Below are 17,389 nucleotides of genomic sequence, written 5' to 3'. Positions count from 1 at the left end.
ACCTGATCGGGGAGCGTTTAATCATCGGGTCTGTCCTGTTGGAAACTGATGTGCAACGCAGAGTTGTCACGGCTCAGATGACTGCTGGCAAAGTCGAGGGAGAGTTCTGAAGTAGGTCTATTCTCTGAGCTCTGAAATTGACAGTCTCGACCCTGTTGAACCCTAGGCGGCTGGCAGAACTCAAAATTTTAGTCGACATCTGAACACGACGTTCAAAATCTTGCGAGGGAAAGCTGGGCTTGTGTCGCAAAACGTGTGCACACATGAAACAACGCGTTCTGGAGCTTTCCAAGAGGGACAGCGATGCTGCACGCTTTCCAGCCTGCATCGCTGTGTTTAAGTATAGCTGCCCAAAGCTGTTGAGGCTCAGTTTATGCATGTCTTCAGCTCCATTGTGGTTTAACTCAGCCGACGAGGATGCTGTTTCTTTGAAATGTAAAACACACAGACACACATAACATACTTTGTGTTCCGGTATAAATGTGTCAGGACGCTTCGGTGTTCCTCTCCACTGCGCTCTGTTGTTCAGATGTCGTAGGAGGAGAAAAACAAGCTGCTTTCTTGGCTCCGCTCATGTCTTTCTGAAGGCCGCGCTCGATCCCTTATAGTATTTACTGCAGCAAACTAGCAGGCGGTCATTATTTACTGTAATTAGAGGCAAATGCATAGGCATAATGGGGGGAAACAAGCATACACGGGAGGCCACGCATGACGAATAACTGCATTAGCAATTTGATACAAATCAAATCAATGGAGCCCAGCAAGACCGTGTGATTTACAACAGAGGGGGCTGAACAGCGAGGGGATCAAGAGGTGAACCGAGCTTGTGATTTGTTTGTGCAGCGAGTCTACATTACCCCAATCTGCTAAGCTGAGGAGGCATTCAGCTCATTGAAACTATGACTGTAATGTTATTGTTGAAGCAGCCACTGTGTAACCACATCACTGGCAGGGCCACGGCCTCTGCCATGTAAAACAGCCCGTTGTGAAAATCCTCAGTGGTGGATGATCGGAGAGGCTGAGACAGACGGTCAGGCGAGGATGTAACCTGCATCACCTTCCTGCAGCGGTTGAGTGGTTTTACCGTAAGATGGATCCAACCGATCACCTCATTTCCTCTCTCATCCACCATAGTGGCCAGAGTGCCGATAGTTTACCCGTCTGAGAGAGTGATTCGAAGGTGCCAAGTACAACACAGGAAATGGCTCGGCAGACGTTCCAGTGTCTGGTTATGGCAGGCCCGATTGCCGGCATTAGTGAGGTTGACTGGCGAGCGAGTGACAAAGTGATTCTGAGGACTGTTTCGCTGTCAGCCATGCAGAACCGGGCTGACCAGAGACGTAAATCGATTGGACACGGAGCAGTACTTGCGGTCGTTCCCTGTAAGAATAGGGTTTTTTGTTCAATCTCACTAAGCAGAATAGGAAACTGCTGAACCCTGGTGGATTTGGGAACAGTGTGGCGCAAGAGAGAAAGGGAAAAGGACAAGACAGAACTGATGAGGAGGAGGCATCTAATAATAAACTGAGCTGAGGAAAACACACAGAGGCAGGATAAACTTATGTTTCATGAGCTTTAATGTCACGGGGAAGTTGAAGCGGGGACAGGGCTTCGGATGGAGCCGAACAAGGACGTTCTTGCAGGGCTAAATGTAAAGCAGCCCGGCTAAGTGCATCCTGAGCAATGAGCTTTGCCGACTACATTTACAATACAATGAGCTCTCCAAAAATCCAATATGCACATTGACTAAAAATATCCTGTCTGCGTAAAGCAGTGGAGGGAGCAACCAAGAATGAAGTCATATCCCTGAGGAGTTTGGCTTTAGTCTTTCTGTCCAAATGAATCAATCGGAGTGGAAATTACCTTCCTTTTTTTTGTGTGTGTGTGTGTGTGTGGGGGGGGGGGGGGTACACTGTCCACAGATAGATGGAGGACAAGCTCACCACAGATATGAATATATCTAATATGTATGACAAAGGAGAGGTGGTTCTTTCTGCTTTTAGCTGAAAGCCTGGGTACCACATAGTTGCTTGTACTCTGAGGATTATTAAAGGAATAGTCTGACTATTTCTTAGTCATGGTTTTGTTGGGGTAATGTATGGAGGAGGTCTCCTAAATCCTCCAAAACATATGACTTGGTGTTTTTGGACAGATTGAACTAGCAAGATATAAGTGTTATACGTGTGTTACAAGATTAAAAGGGGGATGCTGATTCTGGAAAGGGTTTTTCCCCATTCTCTGTTCCACTCTCAGCTTTCCTTTAACACAACAATCTCAGTGTTACTTGGCATAAAAATACGGGGCTCTCCCAGATGATGCAGCAATTACAGGTTTACGTTATGACCTCCTGTTTCAGTCATTTCAACTTCTGCGGAAATCATGTTTTGTCCATCATTTGGGCACAGAGGAGGGCTCTAAGCACCACAAAGGTGCTGTTTACATCCAAAATTCACCCAGAAGTCGAAGGTGAGCTGATGTTATCTCACCTCAAACACAGTCTTGTGTCGCATCTTTGTGTGACGTCCCTCGTCATGGAGCATCTGCGTGTGATGCACGACGTCTTCCTGCCCTAAAGCCTTTTCTTACGCATGGTTAACGTGAAACAGGCACAAAAACAACTCGGTTAGATTTAGGAATAGATTGTTGACGCTTGCTTTCACAAGGGACGCAGACCCCATTCTCCTGACTGAAGGTACTGTGTGTGGCCCGCCACTTAAAGGGCAGCTCCGCTACTTTTATGCGTCAAAGTGTGTTTCCAGGTCTTTGGGAGTTTGACTTCATACTGTGAGCTTTATTGTGAGTAATGCAGGCAACAGGGTTCCACAAGGAAGAGGAGTACTGGAAACAGCTTTTTTTACCCACAGTTCAGAGTAGTGGAGCCCCCCAAGACCTGCAAACACACTGGTAATGTGTTAAATGTGTAAAAGTTACCCTTAAACTCCAACAGCCACCTGTCTTGGAACTTTCTCGCTCTGTATACTACATCAGGTGAATGTGTTGAATATTAAGTTAGTTTAAAGCACGACGACTCATACAGACACTAAGAGGTGTCTTCTATGTCTGTATGAAACACAGAGGGAGGTGAGAAACAGTTCTATTTAAACCCCTGGGAATGAGACCTGGCTAACTTTGGCTTTCATTCACTATTAGACTTGTAAGTTCAGTGATTCAATGTGTGTTGAGTCATGTAAACATTCCTCTCTGGGACCGTTTAGTTCAGGGACCAGGGCCGTCCAGAATAGTTCCTCCCACACTGCAGCAGCAGTGTTGGTGAGCTTAAGTGGGCGGATGTTTCTATTTTCAAACAAAGCCATGTTGAAAAGACAAATCTGAGTGGGACAGATCTTCTCATCTAACATTCAAGAAAAAAGAGCAAATGTCCCAAAATATCAAGTTGTTCCTTTTTACTTCTGCTCCACTTATAATATCTCAGTGTTATGAATCCTCCTCCTGCTCAGCCTGTCTGCATTCACCACTGACTTTTCTTCCTCCCTGGGTGGCAAAGCCCGCCCTCCCTCCACACTAAATGTCCCCACAGAAACGGTTTGTATTGAAACGTGAAGGTCAGCAGCTCTCTAACCTCAGGTGTAACTCAGCACCTGTGCAAAGTCACATAAATACACACATCCTCGCGCACACCCCCACACACACGCACTTTGAGCATTAGCACTGACATGATGGAGGAGTGTAATAACACCTTTAGGAAAATTCGCTGATGGCAGCAGCTCAGCCGTCGGCCTTACCTGAAGGGATCGTCTTACAGAGGAGCCAACCAAATATCAATAAGGGTGATTTAGCTGCACACTGCTCAAGGATAAAGAGCTTATGCATGAAACCTCTGGAAATACACTTGAGCTTGGCGTGTAAAATGCTGTCGCTTCAAGCAAATCCCTGATTAAATCCCCCAAACACATTTAGTTGGCTGTATGAGGGGAAGCCTGGTGTCGGCTGTGAGGCACGGTGCCAACCATGGAGGAGGACATAAAGAAGGGTGGGGGGTGAAGAAGGAGGGGGGGGAGGGGGGGTAGTATATGTCTGAAAACTTGCGTGGCATGCTCGCAGATGAGTCTGTTTGAAGCTGGTGATGTTAATGGCTTCCCTCCAGCATTTATGATCCTGTGTGTGTTACAACTGAGTGACATTCTCACAGATGACGCCACCTCTGATGCTGAATGGAGAGCACTGGTGCCCTGCATGTGTAATGTGGCCATTATGTGTGTGGGGTGTGAATTAATTACTCAGTACTATTAGACAGAACGCGCTGGCATCAGAGGCACTGCTGTTGGCCGCCTTGTTAAGCGCTGAGCAGATTTAATTTCACATGAGCGTCACCGGTGAGGGCGAACTAGCGCTCGGGCGCTGCACCTTTGTTTCGACAGGCCCGAAGAGTGACATACTACTCGAACATCTGTGGATTTACGGCTTCTGTGAAGAGAACAAGACAACATTGCCTCGTATGGATCATTAACTTTTATTACCTTTCCCGGAAAATCTCTTCATTTGGCATTTTACTGCCATTTCAGGAAGTAAATGGCTGTTTCTCAGGGACACACACACACACACACACACACACACACACACACACACACACACACACACACATAGGCACACACACTTGTCAGCTCTGTGGTCACGGGAAAAAGTGAAGCTCAAGCAAACCACAAACTTGCATCAGATGCTTTCTGAATGAGGAAGCTGCCTCATTATTAGAGTCCTGTTTGAGACGCAGTCATCCGTCGGGCTGCGCGCTGACTGGCGCTGAGACGGGCACGTGTTTTTTTCTGTGACAGCGAACACAGAAGCCACGCAGCAGAGTGACAGCGCAGCAAGCAGCGTGTCCCCAAGCTGTTTACCGCGGACTAATCAGCCCACGCATCTCATTAATAGAGCCTGACTCACGTCGTTCTGAATGTAAGCCTCGAAACAGGGTCACGCGGCCCTGGGAACAAAAAAATAAATAAATAAATAAAATGCAAGAACGAGAAAAAACCGAGGTAACCGTGACGCTGCGTAAAGAGTCAGCCGGCACGTGTCCCGCGGATTTTCTCTGTGTGTGAATATATGCAAATGTGAATGAATTCTAGTGGTTCATGCATGATTTATGAACGTTACAGCGCACATTCCTACACGATGGATGACTGTGTCTCAGGAGGAGTGTGCGGCGCGTTTCATTCTCTGCTCGCAAGCGTCTTCACACAGCATCAACGGAGAGGAGGCCGAAGGTCGCCTCAGCGTGGACTCTGCCGAGGCTGAAAGTAAAAAAAAAAAAAAAAAAAAAGTCCTCCTCTACCAAGAGCAGGAGGTCGGTCTCTGACTCATGTTTTAGCAAGTCTGCACATGATAAACCTCTTTTCCTAAGCTTTAAATGTCATCTGCGAAAATGTTTGTCGGGAGATCACCAGCGATAACATCAAATAGGCTATAACTTTTTTTTTTTTTTTTTTCAAAAAGAGCGATACCTCACTTTGGAAATGTAATTAGCTCCTCTGAAGTGGTAAAGGCTTAAGGTTTGGGAAATAGGGCGAACTCTTTCATGTGTGATTAGGGGGCTCTTAAGTCCGTCCTAGCCAAGACAGAAAAGACAAAAATCAAACTAGACAGGTGGAGGAGGAGGAGGAGGCCTCGTCAACCTTGAAATGTCACAGGCACTTGGCTGTGGTTGCCCGGGACCCTGTCCGCACGCTATAGGGCCAGAAAGTACAGTGCTGAGGGGGAGAACACAAAGTCTCCCGTGGCAGAGAGACGGAGAGAGACCAGGAAGGTGAGGAGAGAGGAGCAGCGGGGAGGAGGGAGCAGGGAGCAGAGGAGGGTGAGCGGTGTCAGCGCTGTCGACTGCAGTCAAACTGCTCACTACAATCCGACCGACGTGGATATTTGGCTCGGACGCGTGAGGCCGTGGGGGGTCCTCACTGGCTTACCTCAGCACTGCACCACAGAGGGACTGTCGCTGGATATTACCGTGCGGGCCACTGAAGATGACTGTCCCACATCACGGTGGACGGGGACAGCTTTACGCCCCTGCGCGCGCCCACTCTCCTGCCCCGGGGACACACACACACACACACACACACACACACACACACACACACACACACACACACACACACACACACACACACACACACTCCGCGTACTTCCTGAAATGTGTCTGTGCACAAGTTCGCTGCTGGAAACATTCGCATTAAATATGAATAGCCTTAATAATAAATGGAGGCTCTCAGAGATTGTATCCCGGGTGCAGAAAAAAAAGGAAAAGAAGAAAAATATGATCCAGTGTTTGTGACTCAAAGCTCTCAGCATTCTCGGTTCCGCTTTCGTGGTTTGGTGCCGTTTTTCAATCACTTGGGACCAATTCGATACCACATAATGCTTTTCAGGTCATTGCTCACTTCGCATTGGAGTGCTTTTCCTGTCCTTTCCGTCGCCTCGTGGATATACAATACAGCGTCTGAGCTATTTCTACAGTAGGAGGACAAAACAAGTTGCGGCAGACTTACACTTTGTGAATGTTTGAATACAGTTACAGGCTACAGTATGTTAAAGAGAGTGTGTGAGTGGCATTAATTCCTCAGTCATACACAAAAAAAGATTCACAAGCAGAGCAGCATCTCAAGTCAAAGTTTCCTCTATCTCCTCCTCCAGGGACAAGTGCGCGGAGGAGTGGCTGGGACTGGATCTAGTTTTCAGGCTGATGGAGCCGTACTGTTTGGCCGAGCGCTTGGAATAAGCGATGACCTTCCTCCTGTACATCTCCCCCTTCCACATGGAGATCATGAGCAGCGTGGAGAGCACCACGCCGCCCAGCGTGAGCAGGCACAGCCCCGCTATGACGCACCGGTCCAGGTGGGCACCTATGCGGGCGCTCTCCATCTCCAGCCTCTCCATCTCCCGCGCCGACACGCTGTCACGGTCCACCACCACGTCCCGAGGGACGGCGTAGGAGATGATCACCAAGGAGATCCCGGTCACTAAGAACGTGACTGCACTGATAAAGCCGTAGTCTACAGAGCTCCCGGAGCCCTCCCCGAAGGACAAATCATCCTCGGACATGAAGGAAAGCTCCGGGAAAGTCTCGGAGCACGGCTCGCCGTTGCGCACGGGCCTGTGAGTACTTTTATAACTAGTATCCGGGCTGGCCAGACGCAGGTTAACATTCTCATCAATGTACGTGAAAGAAGTCTCTAATTCCTCGTCGCAACAAACCCGGACTTTCTCCTCGCCGAGGGGACCGAGTTTACCCGTCCTTGGCGCCGCTGAATGACACCGGTCGTGGCAGCCGCGGGCCGGGTTACAGCAGCCCTCCCCCGGGAGCGCACCTCCTGTTGATCCGCCTGACTTGCGGATGTGCAGCGCGCTCGAAACCCGGTCAAGGACGTCGGGATGGTCGGGCTGTCTGCCTCCCTCGTCAGCGGGAAGCAGCTCCGGAGAAGCCATTCGTGTTTCACCTCCAGCTGGTTCACTCTGAGCCGTCCTCCTACGACGTTGACACCGCGCAGCATCCCTAATAAGAGGGGGGCGCACACACACACACACACACACACACACACACACACACACACACACACACACACACACACACACACACACACACACACACACACACAGCAGCTCTAAGTTATATGGCGCATCTTAATTAGATTACACTCATAGCAGAGCGTGGAACCCTAGATCCACAATGTGGAGAAAAAACAAATACACAAACACAAACAAATACATTTGCGTGCGTAATTTGGAACGGTGCGCAAAATGCACCTGCCTTGAGACAGCGTGTGGGCTAGACTGAAATGGACACCACTTGAAAGTTGATCGGATCGGTTAGGAGAAATCCGTGCAGCCCTTCTGAAAGGCGCTTAACAGAGGCTGTGATTAGCCAAATGCCTCTGTATCCAATTAGAGAAACAATCCACGTATAAACCGAGATTAAGCGACACTGTTTTTTCTCTCTTTAAAAAAAAAAACAACAAAAAACAAAAAAAAACCCGGCACAGCCTATAGAACAGGAGGTGAAACTAAACCACGCATAAATTATGTACATAATAATAATAGTTGGTCTACTTGCAAGGACATCCGGATGAAACTGTTCCATAAGGCTGCCACTTCCCCGTGCTAAATCCACCGCACACTTCTACCGCACGCGTCGGATCACTCCCGCACACTTTATCTGAATTCAGCAGAAGATGTGAGATGCTCCTCCGCATTGAGGGGTGGACCAGTCGTGCACAATCCGTTTTTTTTTTATTCCGCTCTAATCCCTCACACACACACACACACACACACACACACACACACACACACACACACACACACACACACACACACACACACACACAAACCTCCTCAGACTGCACACCCATGCAGAAATACACTCACCGCGCTACTTCGGCATCCCTTCCGCCCTATCCCTCTTCACAGACACCGGAGTTCACGCAGCGGGGACGGATTAATAGAGAAAGCCGTATCAGTGTGGACGCTTTGACTGTAGTCCTCTCTGGGCTGCTCGGTGCTGCACTGAGGCGAGCTCTCTGTTAGTCCCTCCCACACACACACACACACACACACACACACACACACACACACACACACACACACACACACACACACACACACACACACACACACAGCCTCAGCTGCCCGAGCCGTGGCGCTGAAAGGAGCGCAGCTATCTGTGAGCCGATTGAGATCACCAGCAGCCACTCAACACACACACACACACACACAGAGACACACACGGGACCGAGCATCGTATTTTACTGGCATTGGCCTTTTTTAGGAGGATGAGATGCTGCAGAAATCTCAGTGTGCAAGTATTAAGCTCCCAAAAGGTGAAGGATCGGTCAGGAGGTAAATATATCGCTATAGAATGAGTCTCTGAAGAGGAGTTTACAGGAGCTCAAGTGCCACAAGGTTGCAATCAAGTCAGAACTGAATGCCATACATTTGACATACTGATGCCAGGCGAGATAAACACTTATAATGTGCAGTAAAAGGTGCAATGTGTAAAATTTGGAGACCTGTCAATTCACACTCCGAACAAACAGGGGGCAGCATTTCAACAGAGTAAAAGTAATTGTCGCATGCTACCTTCAGCACAAATCTGCGAGACACAATAAAAAGACGTGTCAACGCTGTTATTTCATTGAATGTGTTCACAAATTAAGTCAATGTAAAATTTTGTTCCATTAAGCACAATGAAATCAATATATAACACATCCACCCACAGAAGAGAGACATACTGTTTACACTGTACAGTACATCTATATAGAGTGAGGTTATTTCTAATGATGTCAGACCAAATAAGCAAGAACCTCACGACTGAGGATCAGCGACGTGCGTACTAATCCGCACTGTATGTTGTAAGTTAATGGCCACATCATATCAGAACAATATCCAGCGGTGCCATGCAAACAACATTGTTAAACCGCGTGTATCATGCACCATCTGTTCCCCCCCGCGCTCTCAGAAGATTACTGGTCACTATGTCAAAACCATCCTAATCCAGGTTTAATCTAGAGATCTAATAGGTCGTCTTGTCTCTGACCCCACATGCGCCTAAATCTGTTGGCTGCATCTTTGAAGATAACTGATAAACAATTAACGCTGTGAATGACTTAAGATTTTCGTGGAAAGCGACACTTTGTCAATCGACTGCACCCTCCATCAGTGTTTTAAGTGCTTAATCCCCACTTTCAACTCAATATTTATTCGCTGACTGTTCCACCTTATTTAGCGCAACCAGGCAGCAGCTATAAATATAGTCCCCGCTTTTTCCTGGAGTCCTGGTGGCTGGGGTGAACAGCTTTGGCTCATTTCCCAACAAGACTCCATTTAACAGATGAGTAAAGAGGGAGGGAGAGGGAGAGGGAGAGAGAGAGTGAGAGAGAGGGAGAGGGAAAGACAAAGATGTACTCCACCATTTTTGTTCCAGATATTAGTTTGCAGAGAGGGAGTCATAACGCTTTATGGTACGCTCCGGTCAGATTGTGGGCAACTCCCGCCGGCGTCTTGCCGAGAGATAGCGAGGGGAGATCCGGGAGCTGACTGTGTGCTCGACTGAGGGGCAACAACAGCCAACTATCAGATGCTATCTGTCTGCAACAGTGCACCACTTTTCCTCCTGGCAAGGGCACCAGGCTTGGAAGAGGAGGGGCGGCCGGGGAGTGGGTGCTTCTAATGGCTATAAATCCTCGTAGTGCGTCTCCTGCCACGAGATCCCCACACGGAGCATAAAGACCATGAGACGTGGACGTAGCTCTGCTTTTCCTTTAGCTAGCAGCAGATGTCAGAAGGTGAAGGAGGGGAGAAGTGGAGATCCCTGCTGATACAGCAGCAGGAGTGTGAAGGAGAGCAGGACAGTACATGTGTGGGTGTGTGAATTATTCATTAATAACCCCAATTCAATACTGATGCTTCTACTGTATATGAATTATATAAGCCCACAAGACCATCAGTCAGAGGATTGGCTTTTTCTGAGTAGTTGTTCTTACCATAATGCCAGTCACCAGGTTGGTGCAATCAAAACATTACTCGGGAATGTTGATATATTTTAGCTTTACTATTACTATTACCGAGCTACTAAATCTGTATACATTTAGGCTAACCAAGGTGCGTGAGAAATACGAAAACAAAGTTCTGTTTTTTTCGTCAATTACTTTTATATAGCTACTAATAGAGATATTACCTCATATTGCGTCCAACACAAATGCATGTGTTAACCAGATTGTGAAAAAGAAAATCTTCACTTGATGTTCTGATCACCATCCACTTTTTCATTAAAAATAAATGCAGACAAACAAGTTCAATGATGAAGGTGTGTAAGTAGGACTCACATTTATGCTAATGGTTAAAGTCTAATTTCAAGTTCCTCCCAACCAAAACTTATATCTGAGCTTTGGATATCATAATGTCATCCTCCATATACTCGGTATCTTTCTTTATGTACATAATATTTCTTTTCTCCATGGGAGATAACCCTTAGCACATTTCATACCAGTGCCACTACCTCCTTCTTTTGTGGTTAAACACCCTTTTTTCTATGATGTCCCGTATCTATCACTTTCCAACAAAGTCATCCTGACCTTAAGACATAAATACTTACTGAGTATACTGAGTATATACTGATTATTCATGCATTGATCAGGATTATTGATGTATTGGAAAAGTTAAACAGTTTAAATATTTCCAACACAATCCAGATTTTTATTTCCCATTCTGTCCACAGGGGCCGCCAGATTCATCACAAAAGGAACCTTTCTCGTGGATGCTTTAAGCTAAGTTTAAGTTTTGTTTGTGATGTAAGACATTTTATACTGTGTGTTACATGTTACGTTTGAGTCTTTGTTAACCCAAAACGAGCGACGGGAGACAGGGCTTGCAAGTTGGAAAAGGATTATTTTCGTGGTGTAGCTGAGGGGAAAGGCAGGTGCGAGGATCCGACTGGCTGGGACGTGCAGGCAGGTGGTCATGGGTTCGGGCAGACAGGAGAAACATAGGAAAACAGACAACACATAATCCGGCTGTCGCAGCAGCACCGTGACATTACACCCACTAAGTTACAGACTGAGTGAAAAACAGGTCAACAGTTAGTTTTGGTTTCACAAGGGACACTAACACCGATATCCAGGGTGAAACCCCAACTCTCGATACTATGTATTCGGACGCATCTGTTTTTCACAGAACTTCATGGGAAGGATTGATACATCACCTGCACTCAAAACTGAACTTGGGAGTTCACACAGCGTGCAATTTCAAAGCAGCTGGGAGGGGAATGCCCCGAGCTGCTCTCAATACTATAATTAGGAGCCAGTCTCCACACTCTGGACAACAAATGACCTCAATCTACTGCAGAGTCAGTCCAGAGAGATTCTGACATTCAGCTACCAAAGATAGCAAGTACCAAATATTGGGACTGCTATAAAATGATAAAGCGTTGGCAATATGACTGTTAAATCTCCATTACTGGCACCATCAGTGGTGCCTTTCATATGAAGGAAACCTGATGCAGTGCTACAGGCAAGAAAAGGGTTTGTTACTATTTCACGATAAATATGTCACAACTTGTCTGTGCACTGGTGCGTCACTTAATGCAGCAGATGCCACCACTGCATGGACATCTCACTTCAGGCTATATTAAGATTAACTGGCCCCCATTTAAGGGATTGGATGGATCAGACTTATTCCAGCTCATCCCACGGATGCCCGATCAGATGGGACCTGGCGAATTTGGAGGCCAGGTCGACACCCTGAGCACTTTGACAGGGACCGTGGGGGGGTGTACTTGAACTTGAATGCCGCATTGTTAAGAGCTGATAAATTATTTTGGTAAGCCGGTTGTTAGTTTATGTTAGTAAAATCCATATCTAAAGTAACGTCAGCTACCGTTGTTCTCTGTTAGCAGAGCAGAGTGAGGCAGTGGGACCAGGTATTCCAGGACATGCATGAAGTCACATCCTCTGGACCGTTGCGGAAAATCCGACCTTCACAAAGAAGTCCACAATCCGACATTGTCTGAGAGGCTTATATAGGCAACACAGCTGGATAACTGCTGCGACCAAGTCCAGGACTCAAGATAAAAGAGTCAAATGAATTAGTAAGACTCAGAATTTGAAAGAGGGGAAAATCTATTCAGCTTTCATTGTTAATTTAGGAGCTTTATTTCACACTGAAAGAGATGAACATGTTGTTAGTCTAAAGTAAACAAACAGTACGGGAAGTTTTTTCACCACCAGCAGCCAGAAAGCACCCGAAGGTCTCCGGCAGGGTAGTGGGTCACGACAGCAGGCTATGTAGATTATTAATAAGCAGGTGTGTACAGTCTCCAGGGTTTGTTTGGGATGTCTGGCACGCAAACCCCTCTTAAAAAGCCTCCCAGAGAGGAGAGTGCATGCAGACAGCAGGATGACTCTTTGACAGGCTGTGTGTGGTGGTGGCGTCAGACACTGTTATGAAATATTCAGCACTTGGACCTCCAAGTTCATTTACAGTGACTGTCCTAATTGAAGTGATGTGGCTGACCTCAACACAGACACTGTGGGATAATGGAAGGATAATAATGGCTTTCTCAGCGCCTTGTATGTGTGTGTGTTTGTGTGTGTGTGTGTGTGTGTGAGTGTCCAGGTAAAGATTTATGCTTCACACAAAGACAAGACGTTACAAAAAGGAAAAAAAAAGAAAAAGAAAAAAGCCTTTTGGTAATTAAGCGAGCCGACTCTGATAATTAATTCCGCCATTTTGTCGGCCCTTCTTCTCTTTATCGTCCCTTTATCATAATTAACACGATGTTATCCCCTCACGCCACAGCTGCTTTAGCATCACAGCGCTCTCGATGGCTCTTGATGATGACTGTCTCTTCGTTTCTTCTGCCCCTCCGTCTCCATCAGGAGTGCCAATTATCTCTCACAGCTATTCCAATTCCTGATTATAACACAACAAACATTTTTGCTTTAGCCAGCGGATCCCGTTTGTTTTAACAAATGCACAGTCAAGTTCATTCTAGCTCTATGTATCCTTGTGTGGGCTGAACGGTAAGCAAAGTCAGAGCAGCAGTATGGTGCAGATGGGATGGGATGGGATGAGTTTCACTCATTAGGTAGATGAGAAAGTCTTGAATTCAGGCCAAAGACGTTATTTATTTTTTGGTGAAAAACAGCGAGCCAAGCACTGAGTAGTCTGCTGGCACCGCTGCAACCGGTGCAGTTGTGCCTCGGAATTTCTGTTGGGATGTTTACCCTGAAATCTCTCTTAAAAGCTGCCATGGATGAAAAATGCATTATATCAACAGAGTCACTGTTGAAGATATTCAAGTAAGATTGGTAAGACACAAAGGAAGGGTACTCTCCTCACAGCTTTAAACGGCTGGCTCTCAGAATCAGAAGCTGGTTTATTGCCAAGTGCGAGGGGATTTGATTTGATTTGATGCATAAACAATAAACAAAGCAAAAGACAAAGTAAAAAAAAAAAAAAAAAAACACAGAGAAAGATAAAAAGCAAGCACTGCAAGTTAAACAGAAGATTAACAGTAAATTATGGGGGGAGCTGCGCTGTTTTGTGCAGGAGTGTGGCGTGGAGTGTGCAAGTGCTTTGTTTCATGTACTCCACTGATCACTCTGCAAAAGACGCAAATCCCTGGAGGTGAAATATCAGCCTGGAAAGGAAAGTGTGAAGGAGCGTATTTACATAAATGTAAATGAATGTGGAGGCAAAGGGGAGGAGAACCTTCAGCACAAACCCGGAGCGTCATGTTAAAAGAGTTCAACAGCACTAAAGCTAAAGAGATATAAAATCCAAGTTAGTTTGTTTCCAAGAGCTCAGACACATTTTGCAGTTGTTTGTTTGGCTTCACCCCAGTGTACCAGTGGAAGTGGCTTATACTTACGTTTGGTACAACAGTTTCAAATAAAGCTGTCTGCAGCTACTGTGATAGAAATGTGATGACACCTTAACGCAACTAAAATGTGAACACAGTCTCATGCAATAGACCTCAACATCATACATGATCAATAGCATCTTAATGAAATGAGCCTTAGTCCAAATTACTGTATGTACTGTGACTCTCCTCCTGTTTGATGTGTCAGTAGCAGCGTGTGACCATGAGGTGGCAGTGTAGACCTACTGTATATGATCACCGTTTACTATTTATACTTTTAATCAATTCTTTTATCCGGGAATTTCATACTTTTTCTCTTACGCCACATTTAACAGAGAAGTGTAGTCATATCTAGAAAAATACTTTATCAAGCCCTATGTGTGTGAAAAGTGTTATTATTTTATTTTATTTTGTACAAACAGTTACTCTGTTGAATTCCTCATCTTATAAATCACAACACATTGTTAAAGTTTACACCACAAGTGAACGAAGTAGTCAGAATTAACTCCACCTTAATCAACTACAGTAACGTGCTGCTGCAGAGATGTTACAGTAACCAAGCGGAAGACATTATTTACACACACTGACGCTGAGCTGGGAATATTTTTGTTTGTTGTTGCAGGGATTAAACATTAAAATACATAACGTGTTAAATGCTTATCTTCAGAAGCACCGGGGTATGTTGTTATCTTCAGCTTCTGAACCAGGCCAGCTGTTTCTTCCTGATTCCACTCTCAATCAATCTTCTCCTAAGGAAGTCCTGGCAGAAAAACAAATGAGTGCTAATCTGAAAAAAAATGAGCCATGCTATAATTAAGGGTGCTTTCACATCACAGGATCCCAGGCTCTGATCCGAGAACACACCATCCAAGTCCGGTCCGTTTGATTGGTGTGAACACAAGTGTATCAAAACAAGGTGATGTGCTGCTATGCTGTGTGTTTGCTTCTTCTTCTTTGACTGTATTAGCAGATGGCAAACCAACTAGGTGAATACAGCTATCTGCTGTAGTGGGCCGTGTACATAAACAAGTGTACTGAAAGAAAAGGGGGTCAAACATACTCCAATAAATACATAATATATTCTTCGGCCACTTGGCAGCACCAGACATGAACTGGTCGCAATGCCTCATCATCTTTTAAGTGATTGATATGCAGAATCTGTTAGAAAGCGTTTTCTTTTTTTACTTAACCAGCAGTTATGAAGCAACACTAAAATGTATTTGTATTTGTGTTTCTGCCTAGCTGGTAAAAGTAATTGCAATTTTAGTTCCAGTTTGAGCTCTGTTTTTGGTCTCTCGGGGAAATATTGGGCTTTTCTAGCTAAAAAATGCTCCACCAGTCAGTCACTTAGAGCTTCTACCTGCCTGAAAACAGCCACTGAGAGCAGTGAGAGAGAACCAGTCCAGTGTGTTACAATGAGCTGAAACTCACCTGAAAGCAGAGCGGAGCTGCAGATACAGGGGATAATCCACTTTCATATTGTCATTTATATATTTATGTTCATGTGCTTCTTATGTTTTTTATTATGTTTTTCTTTTAAGATTTAAAAATGAAATAGCAATTAGAACTGCTTTAAGTAGACATCTGGAGTGTTTTTCAGTGTGATGGAAACAATTCAATTGAACGACTTTGTTTAGTTCAATAATCTATGAATCAATGGATTTGCCTTTATGATCCTAAGGTATAATGAGGCCAGCATTCACTGTAAGCTACTTTATTGGTAGATTTAGAGGCCTAGCATGTAACAAACATGCGTTTCTGTCCCCAGTGTTATTACATCCGTGATGAAGTACAGACAGCGTAACCATTCAAATTAACAGAATCAATATTCACTTTAAATTACTTGGCACGCCTGCTGTTTCTCACACCTCCGGTTTATGCTTTCGAAAGGCAGCAATTACAAAATTTGTCAGCCACCTGCGAATTTCACCTCTCGCCCCCCCTGCTGCGAGGAGTGATGATCTGTCCCACCTGAAACGAACACCTCATTTAGCTCTACTCTGACGGAGCAATAGACGGAGCGGGGATCAATACAGAAGTGACAATGAATTAATGCGACGTGGTAAATTACGTGCAAGCCGACATAAAATCTTTGGAGTGATCCTGGGGTTCACCAGAAGGAGGTTAGGAGGCTCGGGAGCACTCAAGAACCTTGGAAATCCACCGCTGACTTTTAAAAAACACTGGCATTAACACTCAGCTAATCGTACTTTTGTGTGGATAATCTGCTCACAGTTCAAAAAGCAGCCTGAAGAAAGAGCCGCGCTTCCTTCTAGGCAGTTATTTTCCTGCACACTGCTCAGCTCTCCTTGTTAAACCAGCCTCCCGGGAAGGCTGCACACAGTAATATAAACAGCTGCAGCGCCTACTGTGCTGAGATCTGAGTGGTTTTCATCCAGTGCTCGCTCCCTTTTTCTTTCACTCGAGCCCATGCAGTTTCCCCGGGAATAACAATCACACTAATCTGTAGATTGTGTTCAGTGACTGCCTGAAACCTCAGCCAGTTTGTTTATCTTTTTTGCTACGGGACCTTGAACACCAGTGTGTGTGTGTGTGTGTGTGTGTGTGTGTGTGTGTGTGTTTGTGTGCTGGGTGCTAATCACGTATAGTTATTGTATCCTGCAGATGGAAATGAGTGCAGACAGCGGAGGACTTCCTCTCCCTCTGCCACTGAGAGGCAGCTCCGGCAGAAGTACACGATCTCCCTCAGCTCCTCCATCGAATGTTACAGGTGTTTGCCCCTATAGGGAGGGTAGCCGCCGCAATGCCACCCATGGGTGTTGTTCCCTGAGAACTCGTCCCTCTTTTTCCACATAGCGATGCTGTAGTCTAACAGTGGGGATGTTCGTTTCCTTTCCTCGCCGATGAGGTGTGAGAAGTCAACTGGATGCAGGCATAGGAAGAGAGAGGTAGAGAGGCACCCAATTTCCCCTCTACACTGAACACATGGTTCACATGAAAGTCAGCCAATTTCAATAGCGCCAATGTGTATTACGGCACTAAATTTCAAACCAAGGGTGCATAAAA

The 17,389-nt window shown here is 45.8% G+C and overlaps 1 protein-coding gene across 2 annotated transcripts; it reads right to left on the bottom strand.

Moving 5' to 3' along the window:
- Positions 1–6,137: 6,137 nt before the first annotated feature.
- Positions 6,138–8,500, bottom strand: LOC119006447 (transmembrane protein 74). 2 transcript variants are annotated; one of them, XM_037075170.1, is made up of 2 exons: positions 8,371–8,500; positions 6,138–7,501 (listed from the first exon to the last, which is right to left on the bottom strand). In XM_037075170.1, exon 2 carries the CDS (start codon positions 7,432–7,434, stop codon positions 6,610–6,612), a length of 825 nt encoding a protein of 274 aa, XP_036931065.1. In that variant the 5' UTR covers positions 7,435–7,501; positions 8,371–8,500; the 3' UTR covers positions 6,138–6,609. The 2 variants fall into 2 exon arrangements, with proteins under 2 accessions (XP_036931065.1, XP_036931066.1); XM_037075171.1 differs by lacking the exon at positions 8,371–8,500 and adding an exon at positions 8,056–8,102.
- Between the last annotated feature and the right edge of the window lie 8,889 nt (positions 8,501–17,389).

The sequence above is a fragment of the Acanthopagrus latus genome, chromosome 17, assembly GCF_904848185.1.
Source record: "Acanthopagrus latus isolate v.2019 chromosome 17, fAcaLat1.1, whole genome shotgun sequence".
NCBI classification, from domain to species: Eukaryota; Metazoa; Chordata; class Actinopteri; order Spariformes; family Sparidae; genus Acanthopagrus; species Acanthopagrus latus.
Note: the sequence above shows the minus strand (reverse complement) of the source record. Positions and strands in the feature narration are given on the sequence as shown.

Excerpts from the sequence above, each read along its gene's own strand:
- LOC119006447 (XM_037075170.1), bottom strand. The coding sequence starts at position 7,434 with ATGGCTTCTCCGGAGCTGCTTCCCGCTGACGAGGGAGGCAGACAGCCC.